Raw genomic sequence first — 26,954 nt, 5'->3', positions numbered from 1 at the left:
GTGAGTCAAACAAACATTTGACCATTTTCTGTTTTTTTAAGCATCTAATATCACCTGTTATTCCTAGAGCAATATTCTAAGATGAGATGCACAAGTGTTTTGTGCACAATCTCCTTTGTACACTGAATGCATTTTCCCAATCTCCTACTAATGAAAAGAAGCAGCCAGCTGTTTCACTTACAATTGAGCCTATGTGATCATTCTATTTCATATAACCTCAAATCAACTGTACACCATGGTGGATCCTACACATGGCAAACTGTTCTCTATTTAATGCTTTGTCAGTTATTCTTTTAAATGTGAGCTATAGTGCCTTTGCATGCTTCTGCCCAGGAATAGATGTTTTGAGTTTCTCTTTGAGATATGAGGCTACTACCTCTTTATCTACTGCTCTGAACACATACATCTTTCTATTTCTTTAGTTATCCTTTGCAGTTTAGTAATCATTGTTGGCAAAATTGCCTCTTGGTCACTGATATCAGTTTCAACATTGGTGCCCTGAAGAGGTCAGGTCTGTTTTCTGCCATTTGGTCTACTATATTTCCATCATTACTTGGCTACCAAACTATGTTTTTCAGAGATATTGCAGTGACATGCACATACTTTTAAAATACCACATGTGCAGCAGTGCTATGTTGTTCACAGAGGGTGCCTCAGACTCAGGTGTTCATGCGTGTGCGTGTGCGTGTGCGTGTGCGTGTGCGTGTGCGTGTGTGTGTGTGTGTGTGTGTGTGTGAGCCTGCCAAGGTCTCCAGTCTATTTACGGCTAGCCAAGCTACAGTCAGCCTCAGTTCTCTATGTGTATTGCTACAGCTCTTTGTGTCATTAATTGGTTCCTTCTGAATGTTACATAAATGAATGAGCGTTTGGCTATGGTCAGTCATCTTCAGGTTGCTGCCTTGGGTTGTAGCAGTGGCGGAGAATTTGATGTGTCACATAGGACACCTCAGGTGTAAGTTGTTTTGCCCATGGGCTCTGCATCTGAGGCACCTCCTAGTGCACCTGATTCGATGGATCCTCCCTCACAGCAGGGTGAGAGATCGGTGATAATGTGTTTGTGTCAGTCGAGGTGAAGGGCCAATGTGGAGACTGGGTGCCTGGCCTTGCCCATTCACCCTGTGAGTGGACAGGTGGCCACTCCTTCGGCATGGTCTGAATAGGCACAGGGGGGCAATGGGTTTACTAGTTATTGGAAGGCCCAGTGTTAGGGATGTTATGCAGCCCATTTGGTAGATAGCATTCAGGGCTGAAAAAAAAAAACCATTGTGCACTCAGTATATCTGCTGTGGGGCCTCATCCAAGATGGGGAGGTGGCCTTGCCTGTGGCTAGCAAGTGTGCAGGATGCAGTCGTCTGCACATTGTACCTTACATCGCCACCAATGACACCTGTTGTGTGGGTTCTGAGGCGATCCTCAGTTCGTACAGGCAGCTGTTGGAGGTGGTGAAGACTGCTGGCCTCATGCACAGGATGCAAGGAGAGTTCGCAGTTTGCAGCATCGTTGTTACAGTTGATTGGGGTGCTTTGGTGTGGAGCCAAATGGAGGGTATCAACCAAAGGTTTTGTTGACTCTGTGACAGACTTGCTGCAGATTTTTAGACCTGCATTATCATATGGAGTTGTGGGGTAGGTCAAGGGTACACTACACAAAGGAAGCAGCTACTTGGGTAGCAGAGGACGACATAGTAATAAGCATTCCTGTGTAGAGAAACAACTGAAAGATTTGAAAGGAAATAAATCACCAGAACGATATGGAACCCCAGTTCGATTTGACGAAGAGTACACTATGGCATTACCCCCTTACCTACCTTGCATTTATCATGAATCACTGAGCACAAAGCCCCAAGCTACTGGAAAAAAAACCCAGATGATTCCAATATATAAGAAGGATAAAAGAACGGACCTGCAAAATTACAGACCAACATCCTTAACTTCTGTTTGCTGTATTCTCAGTTTCAATGTAATAAAATTTCTTGAGACTGAAAAGATTATGTCCAAGAATCAGCATGGTTTTAGAAAGCAAGGCTTGTGCAAAACTCAGCTTGCCCTTTTCTCACATGATATACTGAGAACTATGGATGAAGGGCAACAGGCAGATTTCATATTTCTAGATTTCCAGAAAGCATTTGACACGGTACCACACGGCATGCTGTCATGCTTTCATGTCTCATTAGCCTATCCTTTTGATTCACTCTTAGATTTACCCCCCAAAAAATTAATGCTGTCGATTTTGGGTTGCAGACAGATTTCTGTAACTAGTGTATGAGCTCCACTGCTTTTTAGGGTTGTTTCAAGCTCTGTAACTTTATTGTGAATGCTTTGGTAGTTGAGGATTAGAATTAAAATGGGCTCTTCTTTGGGATGCAGTGCTTTGGGTCTTTTGCTGAAAACCCGGAATCTCTTACAGCTGTCATTACCTAGACTGGATGGAGAGCTGCCTAATCCAAAGATACTCCTGTGTACATTCCATTACCTGGGTAGTGTTGTCTGATGGGTAATGCACGCCTGATCCACTTAGGATCACCCTAAAGTTCTCAACTACGTGGTGCAAGTGTAGGAAGTTACAATCTCACTTGTTTCAGAACCTTTGGAGTCTCTAGTTTGAGCAATCCACTCATCTCAGAAGCAGATAGCCATAGTCAGTTCTGAGGACAATATTGCAGACTGTGAGCTACACTGAAACTCCATGAGCAATGCTGATCTTGCCCACTTTCTCTGCCAGGTGCTTAAATGAACCAAATATGACCCCTGATATGAGGCACCAGGAATATTTGTTCCTATATGTGACACAATGTACAACAAGTTGCATCCTGTTCTCTAAATGGCTGCCAGAACAGTCTCTTAGAGATGTTGAACGAGGTCCCGAGCCATATGCAACGAGAGCACAAGGTGATCCTTACCATCCCTTGCTGCCCTTTTCCCAAGGGGTAAAATTATTTGCCATACATTTGACCTGTCAATGATTAACAGACCCCTCCCTTTCATGCACACTTCCTCCTGACACAGTGTAAAGAAGATTTTCTACAGGGGAAGTGTGTCACACAGCCTTGTTTCAATTTCATTGGGAGACAGTATGTCAGACGTGCTGATGAGAGAGATGAGTATAGAATCTTGAGTTCTCCCTGGTCCTTGCCTTTCCTCTAAAGGATTCCCAGCACTATCACTGATTCATGATTCACAGTCTAATTGTAAATTAGTAATTGGTCCCATATTTTCTGGGGGAGAGGGAATATCTATGAGAGAGGCTAGTACTTGAGGCACATTTGAAATCTCTGATACATGTTTCTTCATAGTTCATCCAACACACTGATTCTTAGCAGCTTCTTATGGCCTGATGGCCATTAGGGCAGATTCTGACTGCTTGAGAACAGAAACTAACTGATCTTGTGCAAGAGAAAAGCAATCACAGTGAGGCTCCGTTATGGCTGTTGCAAGTTTTGTCTGAATGCTGAACAAATGTCATTACACTAACCTCACTGATTCTCTTTCAATTTCTGGATCTCTTACAGTACCTGAAATCCAAGTCTCCTTAAGATCTGTTGCTATACTGCTAAAGAAAGTGGTTTCTGTGTAATGAGAGAAAAACTTGGGGTAAAATTTACTGATTCCTTGACGATAAGTTTGTGTATTGAACTTTTGTTCAGGTTAGACTCACTAATTGACTCATACAACAATGTTAAAAACAGCAGTAATGTGCAACAAATGGTGACAATATACATTGAAGTCAAATGGAAAAATCAAAGATGATGTGACACTTACAATATAAGCAAAACACTATATTGCACTGCAGCACTCAAATTTATAAGAATTAGATTTATTTCAGGATCATAAAATTTCAAACACTGACTTTGAACAAGCAAATCGACAAATGGAAGAAAACGAAAATGTTGCACTAATTACATAAGTACTACACTGTGATTAGTGGAAATGATGATCCAAAATATATTGCTGCCAAAGCTTGCAGAATATGCTAATGTAGCTCACAGTCATGATTCACTACAAAATATGTTACTGGAACAACTCAACAATTTATCTTCTAGCATATAAATACCCAATGGATTAGAATGTAACATTCACCTGAAAAATGATGCTGCTCCCAACATTTCTAAGAAGTAGCAATGTAGTTTACAGTCGATATTATAGTGTGAATCCTGTACAGCAATTGCAAACATGTGAAAATAATATGATACACACAAACCTTGACACAATCAGTGAATGTTAATGAGGAAACAACACACAGGTAGTAAAATCTTAGGATCTAGAATTTGTAATTTGACCTATCTTGCACATGCTGTCTCACACAAAGATAAAACAAGATTTCAGCTTGTATGGGATGGTCAGAAAGAGACTGAAAATTTTTAAGGGTTTTGCAAGGTAGGCTGTGTTGAGAAATAATTGTTAAGAAAAAAATTCAATATGTTATGCTGTTTCCAAGTTAATTACTACTGAAGTAAGCAAGTTAGGCTTTTATATATGCAAATTCAAGCGGCCCACCAGAGAAGGAGTTGTCAAATGTGTTCTTCATTTGGTTTCCTAAAACCAAAACAGAGAGAGGTACGAAAACTGGACATTAAATGCTAGTAAGTATTGAAACTGAGCCAAAGGCTTGGCAGTGTTGTGTGCTATTATCTACTCTGTGAGAATAACTGACACATATTGTATCTCATGGGTTGCTGGAATTTGCATGTGCAATGGCCTGATTGGCTAACTTTAATGCTAATTAACTCAGAAACAATGCAATATATCAAACTTTTTTCTTAACAACTATTTCTTAGCACAACCTATGCTTCAACACTCTTACAAGTTTTTCATACTGTTTCTGACAATATGTAAATAAACATGTGATATGTGCAGATATTTTACTTGGATGAACTTAAGATTCCTTCTAAATTATTGTACCAGTGTTGAACACAACAGTTTATCCCACTCAAAACAGTTAAAATCATGGAGCACCAACAAAGTATTCTTCTGCTTGGGATGGCGAACAATGCATGCTTGTCTCGCATACGCTGCAATGTTTGTTTATTTATTTTGGCCTGACAGTACCTCATTTCTCAATTATGTTTAAGATGACATTGTTGAAGAGGTCTAGTACATGTTAGTTTCTGTGGAATATTTGTCCCTTACCTTTAATTACCTGATCAACTTATTTTTTGATACACTTTCCAGTTTCCCAGTAAACTTTCAGACTTTAGTCCATTAGTGTAATTCCTTTCTGTAATATGAAGACAGTTGCAGACCTGACCTTATCCTGATTATTACCTTGGAGTCCAGGAGTCCCAGTCTTCCCTGGTGGTCCTTGAAGACCCTTCTCACCCTTCAGTCCTCTGGGTCCAGGTGGTCCAGGTGGCCCAATTTGTGGAATTCCTGGTTCTCCTTTGGCTCCTGGCAAACAAAAAATATCATGCTATCTTATATTATCTCCAATGTTAGGTAATAGCACTTTCTCAGTTACACCACGGTACTTGGTAATAGTTTTGTAAATTACATCAGAAAATCTGAAAAACCAACTGAACCTTTTAAAAAAGAGAAAGCAGTTGAAAAATTTAGGTGATAGTGACAGAAAGAGCAGTAAGAAGTCTCAAACTTTTGTACATGTTATTTTGGGTGAGAAAACAGAAAGGGGCAAAGAGGGTAAAGCTTGTAATGCTACATCCCAATAAGATAATGTAAACATCATAATAATTGACTTAAAAGAAAAAGAAAACTATATTTATGTCATACAAAATTAAGAGTTGTAATATTTTAGAGGTACAGAGGTTCATTTTATTGGGTATAAGTCTGTTCATTTGTCATCATGAAATGGTCAACAGGAAAAACTGGAATGTATGCAGAAACCATTGTTTCATTATAAAAAAATGAATGCAAAAGTACTTTCCAAAAACTTAACATCCATCAAATTACTTTTAATGTCTTCAGCAATGATGGTGAATTTATTGGATAATTCTGCAGACCTTCTGCAAAATACCGGCAGTGTTTGTATGTGCTTTGCAACAACTCATGGGAATGCAGATGAAAATGCAGACCTTCTGCAAAATACCGGCAGTGTTTGTGTGTGCTTTGCAACAACTCATGGGAATGCAGATGAAAAAGGATTTATGAGAGCTATATGTAAATAATCATAATTACAGTAGTCAAATATCATAGCACAACAACATTATGTTTAGGTAAAAAGTAATGTATTAACTGGCTACCAAAATTCACATAAAGAAAATTTAGTAGCAAATGACAACCAGTATGTACACAATAATGTGCAGAAGATTCTACAAAACCATATAATGTAAAAAAAGGTAAGGACAACAACAAACAAAAATTGTTTTAAACTTAATTTATGTAGATTCATTATCACTTAAAACAAGTTCAAATTTTACAGATTTAAATAAAGAAAGCACAATGGTGCTAATGTATGTTTATATCTCTATGAAAAACAATGTTTCGCATAACAGGTGAATCTTATATCCAATAATTTTTATCTGTCAAACATGGTCAATGCTAGAGCAGCAAAACCAAATGATAAATGATGGCAAATGATCAGCATCATTGGTATAAAGTAATTTCTTAGTGTGTAACACTTGTGTGTTCCACACCTGCACTTCTACTTCCAGAATAATGTCAAAGTTACAAGTACTGAGAAAGGGTAATTAGACAATATGTCTAAGATTCTGTACCATACCATCGACTCTCATACCGAATGTAAAATGCTTCTACAGATGCTACACTGTTGATTATACTTTTACCATCCAATTGTGGCCCTGTACAGTAGTGCTGCACACAGAGATGTCATTGTAAAATTTATCTGTGGCACTGATTTGTGACAATGTTTTTGTCATGACTAGGCTAACACTGAGGAATTCCTTGGCTTACATGTACAATGCAACCATGACATTCATGCTTGACAGAATTTGTTCATGCATGTTTCATCTTGTCTAAACTGATTGATTCCCCTAATTATTTTTACACTTCATGTTTTTATGCTTGTGGTCAACATTCATCAACAGTAAAAGTTCTATTTAGCATGTTCAATTTGTGATGAGATTAACTCCATCCAAATGTTTTATGTGTATATTTTAATAATATTTTAAAAAACTAATTTTGAAATTTTTCACAAAAATGACCTTTATCTTTATAGTGAAAAACAAATACAAGCAGAAATTGGCAAAAATTACGCGTTCTATTTTTTAAGGAAGCAGTTTCACTTTGGAACCACTGAGACATAAAATTTTCAACCACTCATCATTTCATGAGATATATTTGAAAGACATTTTGTATATTTCCTAGATACAATCTCACAGCTGGAACCTTTGATTAGCGTGTAAGGCCTAAAAAAATTATAATCCTAAACACCAAACAAGAATGGGACTCAAATTTAATATATTTATATCATAAGTACAGAACAGAATAGATACTGCCCCAGAGGTTTCATTTTGAAACCGCTTATAAAACCAGTATTATAAATGTAAATTTATGTTACAATAACTTCAGATACACTTTCAATATCAGTGATCTCCTCAATATGATCACTACAAAAAAACCACATGTACGATCTCCTACAACTACATAACACAATCTCCACACCGATTGTTGCTTTGAATACTGTAACTGACTGTTACAATGCACTATGTTCGTAGAAGTACCTCAGTGTACCACTAGATGTTGTGGAATGGCTTATGTGGTACTCAAAGGGTTAACTGAGTTTTGGCATTTGAAAATTATGTCATAATGACTGCAACATCTTCATTGTGAAATAGTTGGTTGTAAAGATAATTCATGCACACTCAACTGCCTCTCTAGTGCTGGGTGCCAGTTATAAATACTTTAGGAATTATATGTGACTGATACATGATGTTCATTGCATAACGTATAAAAAAAACTGTCTTGCATCCACATTTGAAGTGGATACATAACAAAACTTATGGTTTACTTAACTTTGCATAACATCAATGTGTGTTATTATCACAGTGGTTTTTATGTTTGATTGATGTCTCATTTTAGTTTGTGCAAAGTGTAGCACTATTTTGACTTAGCCCTCTATGTTGGTACCACTTCCTGTACTTTGCTGCTTGAGAGTGGGGCTTGTCTCTCTGGTTTTGAAGTGTTTATCTGGCCATTCACTGTTTGCCAGGTAGCGTGGACAGAGCAGTGAGGACTGAGGGGGTTGCTCAGTGGCCAGGCCATGACTTGAGAATTGGCTTGTTGATATATGGCCATCTGCACGTATGGTCAGTGGGCAGTTGGCTTGCTAGATTTTGTGTGTTATTATTAGCACTACTGTTGTTCTGGTCTGCTGCACTAGCTGTAGTGTTTGTTATTGATAAAAGCCATGGTTGTTTCCTGTTTCTAATACCAAGCTGTTCCAGGTTAGTTTCTAAACTATTTCTTGTGCCCTGTACAAGCCGGTGGACTGAGATTCCATTACCAAGGTGTATGTGACGGTAATATTCATATAGCAAATATTCAGGTTCCGGCAAAAGGGAAGCTTCATTCTTAACTTTTTAAATTGTATTTATCTTGTTAGTGTTGTTAATGGTTTTAATTGTATGAAAAGCAAATATTTTATTTTGTTAGACTCAGTATAGTTCCAAACTTACTTGTGCCAGCTTACTGTCCTATGTTACATTGTACTGAACACAGAAGTAAATTAAAACAAATATTGTCTTATCACTCATTTTATCAGTTTTGGAGTAATATTTAGTCTAGGTAGCATGCTATTTACCAATTTACATCAATTTAATGAATGTAATTTACCGTTCACAAAAAAGCAAATTTATAGTTCTATGATGCACTTGTAAGGTGGGGAACATTAAAGGGAGGCAGTAGCTGAGAAGGGAGTGATAAAGAGAAATATGTTAACACTGAATACAAATTTAATATTAGAAAGTCTTTCCTACAAGTATCTGACCGGAGTGTACCCTTATTTAGAAGTGATATGGAGACAAATAACAGCACAGACAAGAAGAGAGTAGAAGCTTTTGAAATGGTGTTTCAGAAGTGTGTTGAATATTATAAAGCTAGATCGGATAACTAATGAAAAGAAGAGCTTTATGGCACAACTTATTTAAGAGAAGGGATAAGCTGACAGAACACATCCTGATGAATGTTGTAGAGGGAGACAGAGGCTTGAATGCAGAAAACAGTCGCAATAGTTCTGCAGAAATAAAGAGATTTGCCTGGATCAAACCTGTCTCTAGAGTGAAGACCACATTAACAAACAAAACACTGAAATGAACCAAAAGAAATGAGATTGTAATGGAGATGAAATAATAACTGAGCACAGATGAAAGGTTGTGTTGGCTATCAATATTACATTAACTGTAGCCATCTATTCTAAACAATATTCAGTTCACAACAAATTAGGCACAACTAACTGTATGCTTACCTTTAGGTGCCGCAGGTCCTGGCAACCCCCTCTGACCATCTCGCCCAGGCTCTCCAGGGAAACCCATTGGGCCAGTCTCACCCTTCTCTCCTCTTGGACCAGGAAGACCTCTTGGTCCCACTGGTCCAGGAGGTCCTGTGGGCCCAGGGGGCCCAGACTCACCCTGAGAGTGAAGAGAAATTGCCAAATGAGTTTCAGTGTGTTTTTATATATTTGACTTTTTGTCCTTCTTTACAGCATATACTAATTGAAAAATAATATTTTGTGTATTACAGAATTAAGACACATCATAAAGCAGTAAGTTTTCTGTACATTATATGAGCAATTCTGTTAACAGCAAACATGCAAGATCTAATGTCCAAAAATGTTTATGTGTTTTGATGTGGGCAACCCTACAAATTAAAGCAGTTGTGTTGTGAAATGGCTCTTCCATCAGTGTTCTAGTACACAGGTGATAGTTACTGTTGGCAGATGGTTGATACACTGAAATAGTAATCAAGGCACAGTTAAAAATGTTTCTTGAATTTTTGTTGTAACATCACAGGCCAGCCTGAGTCTGCCTGCACCAACACTACCATGTTCTATACCACACTTTCTGATAGGCATTCCCCACATCTTCATGTATGATCCTAACACCGCCTTCACTCCAGGGGTTTTGGGGTCACATTTTCAGCATTTGGGAATGCTCTGCCTGCAACCAACCCCTGATCGCCCTTTCGCCACTCTTCCCTTCTGGCACAAGAATGGCTTTTTCTTTCTGCCACTGGCATAGCTTTTCCATATTGCTGCCGACACAGATTTTCCCTTCTGCTGCTGGAACAGCTCTGCCCTTCTAGCACTGGAATGGCTTTCTCTTTCTGCCACTGGCATAGCTCTCCCATATCGCTGCTGGCACAGCTTTTCCATTCTGCTGCTGGCACAGCTATGCCCTTCTGCAACTAGCATAGTTCTTCCTTTCTGCTACCTGCACAGCTCTTTCCTTGTGCTGCTGGTACGGCTTTTCCATTTTTGCCATCAGCATGGTTTTTTCAATCCACCGCTAGCACGGCTCATTCTGCTGTCAGTGTGGCTTCTTCTGCTCCAGCATGGTCCCTTCCCTGCTCTGACACACATAGGTTTTCAGATCCATTTTAGTGCCTACTCAGAGCACATGTTTGTTGCCTGCATGGTCCCTTCTGCCACTAGCACGGCATCATTTGCTACAATTCTAAATTTTTGTGTCAATCATCACACGTTTCCTTTTCTGTGGCTCATCTGTGCACAGGTGTTCTATTCTTCTTCCAGTGCTCATTTCTGTGCAAGTTTCCAATCCAGTTCATCCTTCTATGCCACCAGCACCACTGCCTTAGCCAGCTTGTTTCCTTTGGAGTGTTCATGTTATGGATGCATTCCTTTTCATAGTCTACAGTGTGACCACCACCCGCAGCCCAATTTCCACGCTCCTGGACATCTTCTTCTTCTCTTTGGTGGAGCCCATCAGTGTTGTGGTGTCAACAGTGGCTGGTGCTGGTCGAATTAGCCTCCCAATGGCCACCAACATCTCGCTGACATCCCACTGGCCCTTCCACTATGGCCAAGCCCCTCAGTACCTAGATAGCTTGATCATCCTTTTAACCCTAGAGCAGGTATGCACTTTAATGGTACAGGAGCGGGCACATGGTGTATTATGTACACAGTGATGATAAATGTCCTTTACTTTATTATTTATTGCAGTAATTTACATTGCTTCATAAAGCAATTGCAGGTAACTTTTAAGCTATGCATAACAATGGTCCCACATAGCTTACAAATCTAATTTAATACACTACAATAAATTACTTGTAAATTAATTGCTTTCAATCTCGGGTGCGTAATCACAGCTTTTTCCCCAGAAAACTGCTGTTTGAGAATGACTTCTGCAGAAAAAATAAATACAAACTAATCTTATTGTTATGGAGCTATTCTTTGCCCTTCCACAAATTTCACATATACCTTTTTCCTTCACTGGTTGATGTTGCATATGCAGCTCTTGAACTTTCTAATGACACAGATACAAGTTAACATCAGGTAGTAGACATGGTATTGCTGATCTTCTGATAAGATGTGATTTCATGAGTTGAAAAGAAAGGTTCTTTAGAAAAACTTGACATGAATGTTTCTTATTCTTTCCATTTGCTTGAAATAACATTTGAGCCTTGATACCCAGTCATGTTCAACATTGCATACCATATAGCCATAGCCCATCTTCTTGTGACTCATGTTACTGAATATTTATTGTACATTTGGTCAACAGTATCAACTCCATCCTTTGTTTTATTAGAATCTAAATTTTATGTGAGATTTCTTAGTGGCCTCATCTACTGTTCCTTCATTGTGCCTTTGGAAATGAGTACAACAGATTTTTTATGTTTAGGCACATACAGTGTGATAGTAATCTGCAGAACTGGTTTCTCTGTTCTTGTTGGGCAAAAACTCAGATGGTGTTTGTTTTTATCCTTTATTAGTGTTTCCTACACAAGTGATTTTGTTTTGCAACAGAGAGAGAGCCAGTTTGTAGTTGGTATAACACTTACCTGGTGTCACATTTGTATTTGTGCCTTTATCAGCTCAGTTAGTCTACACGCAATATCAAATGGCTTATTAGAAGCAAAAAACAGCCCTTCTAGCTGCTTGCCACAATACACTTACAATGAAACAGTGTAGAATGACTAAGCACTATACAGAGCAAATATTTTGATGCCATATTTAGATGCTAACCCATTCGTTTCACATCTCATATCCCCAGTTTCCTTATCAGCAAATCTAATACACCTGAGCAGGAATAAAATTCTCTTGTAACTCATGTAGGATCTAAAAACAATAATTCCTGTTCCATCATTTGACCAAAGTTCCAGTACATATATGTGGTTTTCATCTTTGAGGCCAATCAAATAAAGAATGTTGAATGCTGCACAAATTTCATTACAGTCTGTTAACTCAGCATCTCTATCTCTAGAATAATTTTCTTATTGCCTTTTTCTGTCAAAGTATACACTAATAAGATGCACAATTTCTTCTATCATATCAACACTGATGATTTGAAGAACTGATTCAATTTCCTCTACAATACCTCATGCTACCACTTTAGATCCCGGAAACATCTCAATAATATTTTTTGGTGGTACATGTCACATCTTTTTATGCACATCAGTTTTCATCCAATTTGTTTTTTTGTCCTCACCAATAAATATATTATCTTCAGTATCAAAGGAAGATAATCTTTCATCATACACAATTTCAGAGTCACTTTCATGATCAATTGGTAGTATTACTTCATCCTCTATATCAGAAAACAAATCAGTATCTCTGCTGTCATCTTCTTCCACAAGCATCTCTAAAAGAGTTCAGTCTAATTCCTCATCTGTCAAGTATTTTTTGGCCCCACAATAAGAAACATAAACTATTTTTAGTGACTAATGAAGTATAAAAATGGTTTTCTAGCAACGTCGACAATTTGAAATAGTACTTACTTACACAACGAGGCTTGTGGTGTATACAATACACTGCAGCTGCAGTTCCAGAAATAACTTATCATTGCCTTTGACCTATTGATCCTTCATGTAACTAAACATAAGCTAAACACTGACTGGGAAATTGTTGCCAGGTATATGGCTACAAGGCTTGGCCTTTTTCCACTGTGGGCATAAGGTGAGCCTGGTGTATAAAATACACCAGCACAAACACTCTAGGGAAAAGCGGTGAGGAGTATTGTGGCTGGGCCAGTCATCTAGACACTGCTGCCATTGGTATGTACACCCACAGCTGGTGGGTTGCAATACTCCTGGTGTCTTCTACCAAAGCCAGCCACATGTGTCCAAAAACACCGCATGATTACTAACTCTGGCAGACCACAACAGCAACCAGCCAATTTACGTACACAGCAACACATCACTCTGTGTACACACCAGATTCCAGTGGACTCAACTACAGGCATCATCACCATCCACTAGTGGCACATACATCTAATGGCAGCGCTACAAGCAGGACACTACATAGTGTCCGTGTGTCACACACCTCATGGAAATACTTCTAATGAACTGTTTAAGATGAAGCGTGTCCACTACTGACAGCATTTGTTCACATTCTGGGCTCTATGCCAGGTCTGCAATGCAGCCCATATACTGGTAGTGTTCACCAGCAGCAGTTCCACCATGATACACCAGGATTAAGACTGGACATCAATGCAGTGAAGCCTAGGACTCCAACCTAAACACGGTTGTATAGCCTGCCAGCAGTATCACATCCCAGCAGCTGCCATTGGTTCAAGCACTGATCTCCCATCAGCTATTGGTGCTCTTCCAATGTTCCACTGGCCAGCCTTCACCTGACCATGCCAGACAATAAACCAGACATGACCTCCATACTGTTTAGGACATCAACCAGACACTGACCAAGGACCTCCAACTGGCCTCCAGTTGACAGAGTTTATTAAACTACTAGTGTGGCTATTATTTTCTATTCATGTCAGAACTGTGAACTGTTCATTTATGTTTTTACCAATAATTGTGTTGAAACTTCCTGGCAGGTTAAAACTGTGTTCCAGACTGGGACTCGAACTCAGTGTGGGAAAGTGCTCTACCATCTGAGCTACCCAAGCATGACTCACAACCCATCCTCACAGCTTCAATTCTGCCAGTACCTTGTCTTCTATCTTCCAAACTTCACAGAAGCTCTCCTGCAGACCTTGCAGAACTATCATTCCTGGAAGATAGGATACTGCAGAGACATGGCTTAGCCACAGCCTGGGGGATGTTTCCAGAATGAAATTTCCACTCTGCAGTCAACTGTGCAGTGATATGAAACTTTCTGGCAATTAAAACTGTGTGCCACACTAAGACTCAAAGTCAGGACCTTTGTCAGGAATTTTCATATCAGCACACACACCACTGCACAGAGAAAATTTCTTTCTGGAAACATCCCCCAGGCTGTGGCTAAGCCATGTCTCCGCAATATCCTTAATTCCAGGACTGCTAGTTCTGCAAGGTCTGCAGGAGAGCTTCTGTGAAGTTGGAAGATAGGAGACGAGCTACTGGTGAAATGAAGCTGTGGGGACAGGTCACGAATCCCGATTGGGTAGCTCAGATGGTAGAGCATTTGCCTGTAAAAGGCAAAGGTCCTGAGTTTGAGTCTTGGTCTGGCACACAGTTTTAATCTGCCAGGAAGTTTCATGTTAGTGCACACTCCACTGAAGAGTGAAAATTTCTTCTGGAAACATCCCCCAGGCTGTGGCTAAGCCATGTCTCTGCAATATGCTTTCTTCCAGGAGTGCTAGTTCTGTAAAGACTGTTTCATATCAGCACACATTCTGCTGCAGAGTGAAAATTTCAGAGTGGAAATAAATGTGTTTCTTTCATTATGCCCTGGGAGCCGACTTTGTTACCTGTTGTCCTTGCCACCACATAAGGACACTTTACACAGGAAGGGACCAAACTGTTTTTTATGTAATTATTAATCATATGTAATGGAATTCCAATGCCAAAGAAATGTTCAATCTAATTATATTGCTAACAAATATATAACTAATGAGTATCTAGAATATTTTGAGACAAGATATTTGTTTTAACTAAATGCTGCTGACATACTGTACTTTGGTACTAATTTGTTCTCATGACTGGTCCTGGTGTTTAGAGATTGCCTTTCGTACATCTTCCTAACACATTTGATTGATGTGAAACTACATTTGGCCCATACTTCATCTAAATATTTACTATGACCACAGCAGTCATCAAACACTGAATATTAAAACTAGGCCCATAGCATTAATATTTAAATTTGCAATTATCATACCTGAAATCCTTGAGTTCCCTTCTCTCCTGGTCGTCCATCTCGTCCTGGTGGACCGGGCTCACCTTTGTCTCCAGGGGCTCCACGGTCTCCTTTGAATCCATCTGTAATGTCTATGGGTGGACAGGTACCTGAAATACACAAATGTCTCTGTTATATTTATATTTATTTACTTTTTATACCTATATACCTGGACTGACTGTTATTTTTCTTCTTTGGTACACCTGTTATTTAAACTGTGAAGTGTTGTCATAATTTTGAGAAAAAAATAATTACGTAAAAAAATTAAAAAAGCTCATCTACAACTGTCACAATCGTGAGCTACTCATAGTACATGAAATTTCATCTGGTCAATCTTGCTTTACAATTTTATGGAAGTAAGTGGCTGACTAATATTATTTATAACTGAAAGAACAAAATCTGAATTATAATAATGGAATAAGAGAAATTACACAAAGTAAGAAAATTTTGTCTATTATGTGTGCCTAAGTGGACCAATTATCCATCTGCAGGTAAGTGATTACCTTTGCTATTTTTTGTTTTGTTTTGAGGCTACACTGGTAACAGAAATCTGTAAGGAGACAATGAGGGCTTCTAATTTTGCACTGGAGTACAAGTGTGCACATAAGATGCCCCATGATTGTCAATAAAGGTTGTTTTATTGTGACAAAAGCTAGGATATTTCAATATAATATCTTGAATTGTAGTTATTCCGCAAATAATGCCAAATGTTGAATTTTGTTTCTTAGTGAAACAGCACAGGTGTCCCTGAAGCTAACATTCCATTAACATTTGAATATGTGAGTGGGATATTAGCTTCAACGTCTCAGTAATTAAGAAGTGCAAAATATACCATAATTTGCAAAATAAATATGATCAAGACAATATATTAGAAGTATTCTCTTTAACATGGTTAAGCAACCCACAGAACCCAGTGCAGAACTTTAAGAATCATCACGTAAGCCTTCTGTACATGCCATTTGTAGACAAGCCTGAAATGACACAAAACTAGCAGTGCGCAAAAAATCATTAAGTGATTCATTGCAGCTATTTGTATCTTTAGTTGTTTTAAGATACAATAGTGGTCAAAAATACTCACAGTGGATAAGGTTAATAAAATAAAAGCTGTTAAGAGGTATTAAAGTGAAGGAAGATGAGGCTACCGAACCTGGAAGATTAAATTTCTGTTGACTGTATTGTGTGAGAGTTGCTTACCCCTCTGGTATCCACTCAAGACTTTTTTCTCCCATTTTGTACATAGAAATTAATTTTCTTGAAGAGATTCAATGTTTAGTGTCCTCACTACAAATACATTTTTTCTCTCTTTCTGGTGAGTAACTTTTTCATCTATCTATTTTTTTAAAGATGTACTTGCAGGTAAATGCTATTCAATCACTTCAGCTAAAGGTGATATTAACATTGTGTCAAAATTATTGACGACTGAACCTCACTCTCTTGTTATACAATTCAGATTATTTTCGAGATGCAAAGGAATTAAGGACACTAGCTGTCAGATACCAGATATATACAGATTACTTTCTTCAACAAATACAGGATTCATTGGTATCAAATATTCACATGAAATTGTGGAATGCTTCTGAAGCTGCACATCTGGAATAAAGAATTATGTGGGAGTGAAAAACAGATCAATGAAAACTGAAAAAAGAAACCTGTAGTATTTGAAATGTGTGATTTTTAAAAAAATAAGTGGACAGATGAAGTATAAAGGTATTATGAAGAAAAGGTGAGGAAAGCAGTTTATGGATACTTCTTACCAGAAGGGACAAGTTTAGGGGAGTATCTACTGAGGCAGCTAGGCATTAGGGTTGTTTAGGGTAGCAGATAAACAGAGAAGAAAGTTCAGGTGTATGAGTGTATGTGAGAACTTTCTTTTTCAGTTATTCATACCTGCTTCTCCTTTGCGTCCAATTAGACCAGGTTGACCTTTGTCACCCTTTGCTCCTGGTCTACCAGGAATGCCAGGTTCACCCTTGACACTTAGACCAGCTTCTCCTTTTACTCCTGGCAACCCAGCTGCTCCTGGGATGCCATCATTACCTGGAAAACCTTGTTCGCCCTGTGTATGAAAGCATTCATGTGTGACTGAAGAGTATTTCCAGAAGAAAGCTATTGAACTATACACAGCAGACATACTTTAAAAAGAACTAGTGCTACTTTTTCAGAAAATCTTTCAAAAATCTGCGTTCTCTTGTTGTACTACATATGACACTGGTTTCACACTGCACTAACCTTTACCATGTATGTCGTTGTTGTTGTTTCATATGTTTATTTCATGTGTTTATTTATTAGTCGTTCAGCATGTTTACCATACAACTGGCTTCGTCAAAATACATTTTACATATTTCATAAAAGTATAGTTGTTACTCAACTGCTTGTGTCTGTATATGTGCGGATGGATATGTGTGTGTGTGTGTGTGTGCGAGTATATACCTGTCCTTTTTGCCCCCTAAGGTAAGTCTTTCTGCTCCCAGGATTGGAATGACTCCTTACCCTCTCCCTTAAAACCCACATCCTTTCGTCTTTCCCTCTCCTTCCCTCTTTCCTGATGAAGCAACCGTCGGTTGCGAAAGCTTGAATTTTGTGTGTGTGTTTGTGTTTGTTTGTGTGTCTATCAACATGCCAACGTTTTCGTTTGGTAAGTTACATCATCTTTGTTTTTAGATGTATTTGTAATTCATAAGACATCATGTACACAGAGAGGGCAGAAAATAAGTGATACTCCCTAAGGTGTGAAGAATGCTGTAATATTCCAGACAGTAGCTGATAATATGTTGCCTTGGTAGATTAAAGTGCTAGGAAAGTGCTGAAAGAAGAACAGGGGTTAATCCCTCTACAACTCCTCAGTTACTTCCGCAGCCCACAATTACCATTTTTCATCAGAATGTAAAAATTTATGGGTGGCACCCACTGAATCAACATTTGTATGTCGACATCACTAATGTATGCAGATCTGATTCTCACAATTAATCAGTGTAAATATTTTATGAACCTATTTGAACAGTCTGTCTGTAGTCACTCACATCACTTTTCTGGGTAAATGTATTAGAAAAAGTTCAGTGACTCAAACTGACCACTATTTATGACTATCAGTTTTCTATTAAGTGGTGTTTTGTGAGGATTTACCATTTTTTATGACATGAGAGGCAACTTCACTATGGAAATATGTACTAAAGAAAATATCACTGTTTAGAGTTAATTTATATAGTTTGTAAACCAGTTTATTTCAACCATAAAAATAGCTAATAGAAGAAGCTGATCATCATCATTATGAGTTTTGGAAATAATAAATGAGAAGTAATCTCAAGCTCAAATCAACAGTATAATATCCCTATTTGGATACAAATCAAACCAGTTTCAGAGAACAAGACACCAGAACTTCAGCATTATCAAGGAGCAACATCAGTATGACTAAGTTAGTAACATTACAAACTCTAATTGTGTCATTGTACAATTGAGTCACATTAAGATTTAATTAGGTTTTTAAATTTGTGTGCTTTTCATCTGAGCTCTAGCTGTAACTGTTCCTGTTTTGGAAACTAGCTGCCCCTTTATCTTGAGTACTGGATTCTGGAGGACTGAGATCAAGCAGAAATGTATCAGAGCTTACCAAATCTCTTCATCTAAATTCATACATTATATTTATACAACAAACATCAATACACTTTGGAAAACTGATAAATAAACCATTTTTGACATCTCTGTTTGAAAATTTCAAGAAACAACATACAGTAATGAAAATCATGTAGTATCTGGAACCTAAATGAACTTCAAAGGCAAACTAGTGATCCAAATTTGTACCAAGTAACTGCACTTCAGCACCACATATGCAGTTAGAAAAAATATTATCAGTTCAGTGCTGAAGTTTATACTATCTTCTGAAAGTACTTCAGTTTTATGAATCAAGTCAGCACATTACTCACTAATCAACACATACACCAGAAAATAATTAGAATTAAAAAGACCCCTAAAACGCAGAGGACTTTGGGGAACTACTATAAAATGTATGACCAAATACGTACATCATGAAAACATTTTGACAGGAGGCATTAACGTGCAGACTGAAAGAAAAGGTCACTCAGATCTGCTTCCTGAGTATACACTGCTCACAAATAGGTCAACAGATATGGAAAAAAGATTAATCAGATTATAGTACCCTTCAATCAAAAATTAATTTCAACCTGTATCTCAGGACATTTACTGAAAACAACTGGAGATCCCAAAATCATTACTTAGGAGAACTCAAATAAGCCAGAGGGCTATTTCCAAGAATAATGAAAAATAAATTAGGAATGCGAAAGTACAGAAATAACACAGCGATTCCAATTATAAGGTATTCATTAAAGTTAAGTCCAACAGGAACATAGCAATCCTTTTGGAAGTCTCTCAGGATACTGGTCTCTCTCTGAGCACACAAAAAAATGTAAATAGTGGAATGACATCTATGGTGAGGCTCTAGAAGTGAGAATAAAGGACTGGAATGACCAAGAACCCAACCAACAGTGGCATCAATTCACCAAAATTTGAAAACAAACTTGAAAGATCAGCACTTGCAAAATGCTCTCACTGTGAACAAAACTCACTGGCAAAAATTAAACAGGATTTCAAACGAAATAACACATTGAATTTCTATAGAACATTAAAGACGAGTCCGCAAATTATTTGACTACCAATCTCTGCTTTAAAACTTCTGGTGTGGTGTTGGAAACAAGTAAGGGGAAAATTAAATTTTTAGCTACATATTTCAAAGACTTTCAAAATTTTGATCATCCAACGATAATCTTATAATTGAAAAGATAGAATGATATTAAAAAGCAGGTATCTGTCAATATAAGCATCCATACAATAGTTTATTGGTTGGGGGGGCTAAGCCTCAGGGTATGGGGTACTTTTAATATTTTGGATTTTGGAAGACAAATGGCAACTTATACGTAGCCATTAAAAAGTTCCATCGTTGACCTGTTAAAAACCTGCATAATACTAACTTTTAAATAATTTTCTTGAAATAAAAACATCAGACTGCGCTACATTTTTTTCCTTTCCCTGAGAGCTATGGAAGGGGAGGGGGGGGGGGGAGGGGAGGCTGTCTCCCCTTGCCCCCAGGTAGGGGCACAGGCGCCCTTGCTGCAGCAGAAAGTAGTATAATTGCCAAAACATGGAAAATACAATGCAGGAAATTCACCCAGAAATGTCATGCAATTCTTACAAATATCTGCAATCACCATAAGAAATCTCTGAAGATTACTCTGCCCACCCAAAAGAAACAGGGAAAACAAAGAGCTATAACTATAGAGTGATCTCTGTATTAGAATTTTCTTATAAAATTGTCTCAGAAATATAGCTCAAGTGACTGATCTTCTAACTGGAAAAATATCAGGAAAGATGTGGAAAAGGCTGACCTTGTACAGAAAAAATTATGAATATTAAAAATAATTCTAAAATCCTGTAACGGCAGACAGATGGTGATCACATTAGCTGGCTTTAAGAGTCAGAGATGTATGTCTTGAGATATTAGAAGGACACAAAGACACATGAACTTCAGAGAAGTAACCAACAAATGTTAATCAACACCACTCCTAAAGTTTGATTGTCAGGCAAAATATCTAAAAATTTTGGTATTAAATCAAGAGTGCAATAAGTAGACACTCATTCTCTCGTATTGTTAATTAGCATGTGAGGTAGAGAAGTCTATAGAATCACTTGGAACAGGCACAATCAAAATTCAATGTTCCTTAATGTGAAGGTAAGATATTACAACACTGTACCTGAGGCAGAAGAATTATAAGGATCAGAAACTTTGATTACAAAAATGATGAAATTATTTTTTTCAGTACAGCCTGCACATGTGGACTCTGTGTGAAAACAGAATACCATGAGCTACATCAACATCCTAAGCACATATCCAACACTTTTAGGAAAAGCTGACTGAAATTGTATGATTCCAATTTCAGAATGACAATTCTAGGCAGAAAAAAATAATTCTCAATCTTACTCTCTAATAGGTAAGAGAAAATAACTGCTTGAAATTGAAACATATCTTCAATAAATAGGCATTAGAGAGGACATTATATAGTATAAACTCAAAATTGTAACTGATAGTAACTAGTTTATGAAAAAACAAACCATCAGATACAGTAACACTTGGATTGAAGAAAGCAGAAAAAATTCAGTCTCATTCAGGATACTACATAAATACAACTACAACATGTCACTTCCTGGAGTAAAAGTAAACATGTTTTTATCTTTATATGTTGAGGAGATATTCTTGTGATATGAAGTCATAAGTTCACCACATTTTAAACAAATATCTATGAAATATGTATACAATTAAATTAGTAAAATTCTTTTTATGCTTAATTCTTTTTATGCTCAGTGGTGTAATACAACACCACAAAATAAATGCAAATGACATCAGTATTAACAACATTACCTACAATTATCCTCTGTTTTTTTTTAGATCTGCAATACTGAAATATCATGTTAATCAGTTAGAGATCCCTATAAGTGACAAAATTATGAAATAGTTAATAAAGTGACTGCAATGCTCACAATTTGTTCAGTATCTAAATTACAACTCACTTTGTCTCCTTTTGCACCAGGCAAGCCAGGTATTCCTGTTCGTCCCTGTCTTCCAGGTGGACCTAAATTGCCTTTGGGACCTTCTCTGCCTTGATCTCCACGGTCACCAGGCAATCCTGGAGGACCTCTGACTAAACTCGATGATAAAATAACTGAATCACCTTTCTGCCCTTGGATTCCTGGTTGTCCTGGTTTTCCTGCCAAACCCTAAGGAAAGTTCATAATAAGACATTTAATTTTCAAATAATTACTTTAAACACAGAATAAATAAAATTGAAATCACTTGTGTAAATGGGCAGTATGTCACCACACATAACTCATTGCAACCTTCTTTAATGTCTCAGGTGCTTATGACCTTTGTGAAAGGTATTTATATTCTGCTTTACACTTGTTGGGCACACGGTTGATTGAGAAATAAGATGGTGGCCCCACACAGAATGTCAGTATCCCTTTCTCTCCTAAACCTAACCCTGTATGCAAAATTTACTACTTATATTGTAAGTTCCCTACCCCTGACTGTTGAACTGTTATAATTCACAGATAATACATGTCAATATTCAACTACCATGTATCACCAAAATACCTATGGTTGCCTAGATCATGTTACTCCAAAATAAATGGCAGTTGGCTGATAAAAAATGGACAGACAATATCATATTGTAAAACACTAATAATGTTGTTTACTCATACACATGTGGAGTAGCTTTACAATTCGCAGAACTAATATAAGACTCATGAATGATATTGTATGCCCACATCAGACATCTGAGACCAAATGAAAAAACTGTCTCCATGGGTTCTTGACAGGGTGCAGATCCTTACGTTATGCCCAGTCTTCATCAATTGCCGGTACAACTTCAATAGATTATGGTGCAATTTTCTATCACAGTGATATCAAGACAGCATTACCCAAATCGGACAAAATATGTTGCCACTACATCAGAATCTGTATCAAAGCAATATCTTCAACACCAACAAAGTACACTATCAGAAATAGCAGAGATGCTCTTCACCAAATACCAATGAAATACAATAAATACAACAATCATAGAGATATAACAGAAATGCAATGAATAGAATGGGGAAACCACTAACTTACACTTTACTTTTTGGAAACACCTACTTCGAAGATTCCAAGATACAGACAAGGCAGCACCTATTTGCACCTCATCTTTCTTATCACTAACTGTTTCACTCAATACATGGGTGATTTTTTTCTTTTTTCCTATTTAAAATTTATAACAATGACATATGTATTAACTCAGTGGTATGCTTAGGTTAGTACTGTTGTTGTTGTGGTCTTCAGTTCTGAGACTGGTTTGATATAGCTCTCCATGCTACTCTATCCTGTGCAAGCTTCTTCATCCCAGTACCTACTGCAGGCTACATCCTTCTGAATCTGCTTAGTGTATTCATTTCTTGGTCTCCCTCTATGATTTTTACCCTCCACGCACCCTCCAGTACTAAATTGGTGATCTCTTGATGCCTCAGAACATATCCTACCAACCGATCCCTTTCTTTAGTCAAGTTGTGCCACAAACTCCTCTTCTCCCCAATTCTATTCAATACCTCCTCATTAGTTATGTGATCTACCCATCTAATCTGCAGCATTCTTCTGTAGCACCACATTTCAAAAGCTTCTATTCTCTTCTTGTCTAAACATGTTTCACTTTCATACATGGCTATACTCCATACAAATACTTTCAGAAACGACCTCCTGACACTTAAATCTATACTCGATGTTAACAAATTTCTCTTCTTCAGAAACGCTTTCCTTGCCATTGCCAGTCTACATTTTATATCCTCTCTACTTTGACCATCATCAGTTATTTTGCTCCCCAAACAGCAAAACTCCTTTACTACTTTAAGTGTATCATTTCCTAATCTAATTCCCTCAGCATCACCTGACTTAATTCGACTACATTCCATTATCCTCATTTTGCTTTTGTTGATGTTCATCTTATACCCTCCTTTCAAGACACTGTCCATTCCATTCAACTGCTCTTGCAAGTCCTTTGCTGTCTCTGACAGAATTAAAATGTCATCGGCAAACCTCAAAGTTTTTATTTCTTCTCCATGGATTTTAATACCTACTCCAAAGTTTTCTTTTGTTTCCTTTATTGCTTGCTCAATATAAATATTGAATAACATCAGGGATAGACTACAACCCTGTCTCACTCCCTTCCCAACCACTGCTTCCCTTTCATGTCCCTCGACTCTTATAACTGCCATCTGGTTTCTGTACAAATTGTGAATAGCCTTTCGCTCCCTGTATTTTACCCCTGCCACCTTCAAAATTTGAAAGAGAGTATTCCAGTCAACATTGTCAAAAGCTTTCTCTAAGTCTACAAATGCTAGAAACGTAGGTTTGCCTTTCCTTAACCTAGCTTCTAAGATAAGTGGTAGGGTTAGTATTGCCTCACATGTTCCAAATGTTTCTACGGAATTCAAACTGATCTTCCCCGAGGTCAGCTTCTACCAGTTTTTCCATTCGTCTGTAAAGAATTCGCGTTACTATTTTGCAGCTGTGGCTTATTAAACTGATTGTTCAGAAATTTTCACATCTGTCAACACTTGCTTTCTTTGGGATTGGAATTATTATATTCTTCTTGAAGTCTGAGGGAATTTCCCCTGTCTCATGCATCTTGCTCACCAGATGGTAGAGTTTTGTCAGGACTGGCTCTCCCAAGGCTGTCAGTAGTTCTAATGAAATGTTGTCTACTCCCGGGGCCTTGTTTTGACTTAGGTCTTTCAGTGCTCTGTCAAACTCTTCATGCAGTATCATATCTCCCATTTCATCTTTATCTACAGCCTCTTCCATTTCCATAATATTGTCCTCAAGAACATCGCCCCTGTATAGACCCTCTATATACTCCTTCCACCTTTCTGCTTTCCCTTCTTTTCTTAGAACTGGGTTTCCATCTGAGCTCGTGATATTCATACAAGTGGGTCTTTTTTCTCCAAAGGTCTGTTTAATTTTCCTGTAGGCAGTATCTATCTTACCCCTTGTGAGATAAGCCTCTACATGTTAGTACTAAGATTCATTACTGATCCAAAACATTATCAGAAAACAGCACTTTCTTGATCTCCAGTCTATTATCTTCAATGTTGTGTCACCTGTAGGTTTATATGTGTGGAATGATTTTATTTATGACTGTGTGCAATTACTGAAGTTCTCAACTCTGTGACTTTCTCTCCTTCTCTTCACCACTCTGTCCTCTTTCATTTATTATTAAGATGACTATCAATGTTTGTCTTGAAAACATACTTCTCTTTTGTAGTCACATCTGTATTTGAAAGGTTCAACTGTAGCACCATCTGATATTGCCAATGTTTTCCCCAATTGCTGTCTCGCATTGCTATTCTTTAGGCATCAGTCTTCACGGAGCTTCCTTTTGCTCCATGTGACTGAAAGGCAACCATTGTAGAAAAAAACGAACACTTCAAAGAAGGTTAGACAAACCGAAACTAATAGTAATATTTGCAATAAGAAAAAGATTAGCAGAAATTCTTTACTCACAGCTGGTCCTGGTGGCCCAGCAGTTCCAGGTATTCCATCATCTCCTGCCTCTCCAGGCGCACCTCTCTCTCCAGGTGGCCCTCTTGGTCCTGGCTGCCCAGGAATACCATCATTTCCACGGTCTCCCTTCTCACCTCGTGCTCCAGGTGTACAGTATTCACACCGACCACCTATCTCTCCTTTTTGCCCAGGTAAACCTAGACAAATATTGTAAAATAATATTAGATACTGACTACTATTACAATGATAATGGAAATTTTAGGATGAAAATAAGAAACAATAATAAAAAATGTGGAGATGCATTTATCCACAAGCAGATGCAGCAGATGTATGATGAGTGATCTTGATGCATATTCAAAAAGCAGAAGAATCAAACTAATTTTCTGCTTTAGCTCTTTTTCTAGTATTTGCACAAACAGTCTCTCTCTCTCTCTCTCTCTGTCTCTCTCTCTCTCTCTCTCTCTCTCTGTCTCTCTCTATGCCACCAGTAAGGAGACACTGCACTGCACTAAGCAGGATTTATACATACATATCAGTCCCATAGGGATTGTGAGGATAAGATTAGAACAATTACTGCATAAACAAAGGCATTCAAACAATCATTCTTCCCATGCTCCATAAGTGCATGGAACAGTAAGAAACCCTTATAACTGTCAATGGGATATACCCTCTGTCATGCACCTCACAATGGTTTGCAGAGTGTAGATGTAGATGTAAACAGGATTTCATCAGTTCTATGTGATAATATACAACTTCTTTCAACATTAGTAATGATGAAGGGTAACCTCTGTCCACTTGTTGCTTCAAATACTTCCTTATCAAAAGTTAATACTTATGTATCAAAAGTCACAAAACTGAAAATCTAGGGCACCATATAAATGCAAAAGATTTGCTGAAGACACCACTACAGTCAAATGTAGATCACTGTTGTTGCTGGAGAGTATATGTGGTGTGTAGAGGACCTTTATCCTACATGAACTGCAAACAATGTGATCTTGGCTCTCATAAAAGAAAAGGCACCAATCCTGAAGACCAAAAGGTTTAAATTTCACAGAGTGGCTATACATTCCTATATGTCTGCAATGTTTGGGGCAAACTGAACTGCTAGTTTTCTAGGGTAAAAGGTATCAACTAGTATGCCTCACTGATGGATCCTGATGCACAGTGGTTATTTCAACCATGGAACTGTTTTCAAAAGGAAAGTGGATAAAATTTTATAAAAAGTGTGATGTACCAGCTGATAACTTTTACCCAAGAAAAAATGGCAGTCCATTGTGCCTCAAATATGGTGGATGAAATTTAATCTCTTTGCTGAAGAGATTCTGGAACTCCACTATGTTGTCATCATTTACTGACATGGTGTGGCAACAACTGTGTGTGAGGTCTTGCCACCAAGATGCGGCAAGTTAAAATAAACATTTCATGTTTCCACAGTATATTTAAGAACCATTTGACAGTAATTTCAATTTGCAGAAAAACATAAATTACAAATTATTGATACCCTATGTAATATATTGATTCCAGGTTCTGCGTCACAAAATTTTGTACAGATCCTGGATGGTAATCATGAATAATCACTATGCTGTCCCATACAAAAATCAGGTTAACTTCTGGATTTCTTGCACCCTGGATTCCTTATATGGAGAGACAGTCACTTATG

At 37.8% G+C, this 26,954-nt stretch overlaps 1 protein-coding gene across 1 annotated transcript in view; it reads right to left on the bottom strand.

Moving 5' to 3' along the window:
* The window catches only part of LOC124798180 (collagen alpha-2(IV) chain), a 277,057-nt gene that overhangs the window by 83,363 nt on the left and 166,740 nt on the right, over positions 1-26,954 (bottom strand). The window contains exons 12-17 of the mRNA XM_047261466.1: positions 25,295-25,491; positions 21,775-21,981; positions 17,086-17,254; positions 15,181-15,308; positions 9,376-9,538; positions 5,262-5,384 (exon numbers count right to left, since the gene is read on the bottom strand). Of these exons, the coding sequence (XP_047117422.1) occupies positions 5,262-5,384; positions 9,376-9,538; positions 15,181-15,308; positions 17,086-17,254; positions 21,775-21,981; positions 25,295-25,491 (987 nt within the window). The remainder of the gene's footprint in view (positions 1-5,261; positions 5,385-9,375; positions 9,539-15,180; positions 15,309-17,085; positions 17,255-21,774; positions 21,982-25,294; positions 25,492-26,954) is intronic.

The sequence above is a fragment of the Schistocerca piceifrons genome, chromosome 5 (assembly GCF_021461385.2).
Source record: "Schistocerca piceifrons isolate TAMUIC-IGC-003096 chromosome 5, iqSchPice1.1, whole genome shotgun sequence".
NCBI classification, from domain to species: domain Eukaryota; kingdom Metazoa; phylum Arthropoda; class Insecta; order Orthoptera; family Acrididae; genus Schistocerca; species Schistocerca piceifrons.
The sequence above is the reverse complement of the archived record's forward strand: the minus strand, read 5'-3'. Positions and strand labels throughout refer to the sequence as shown.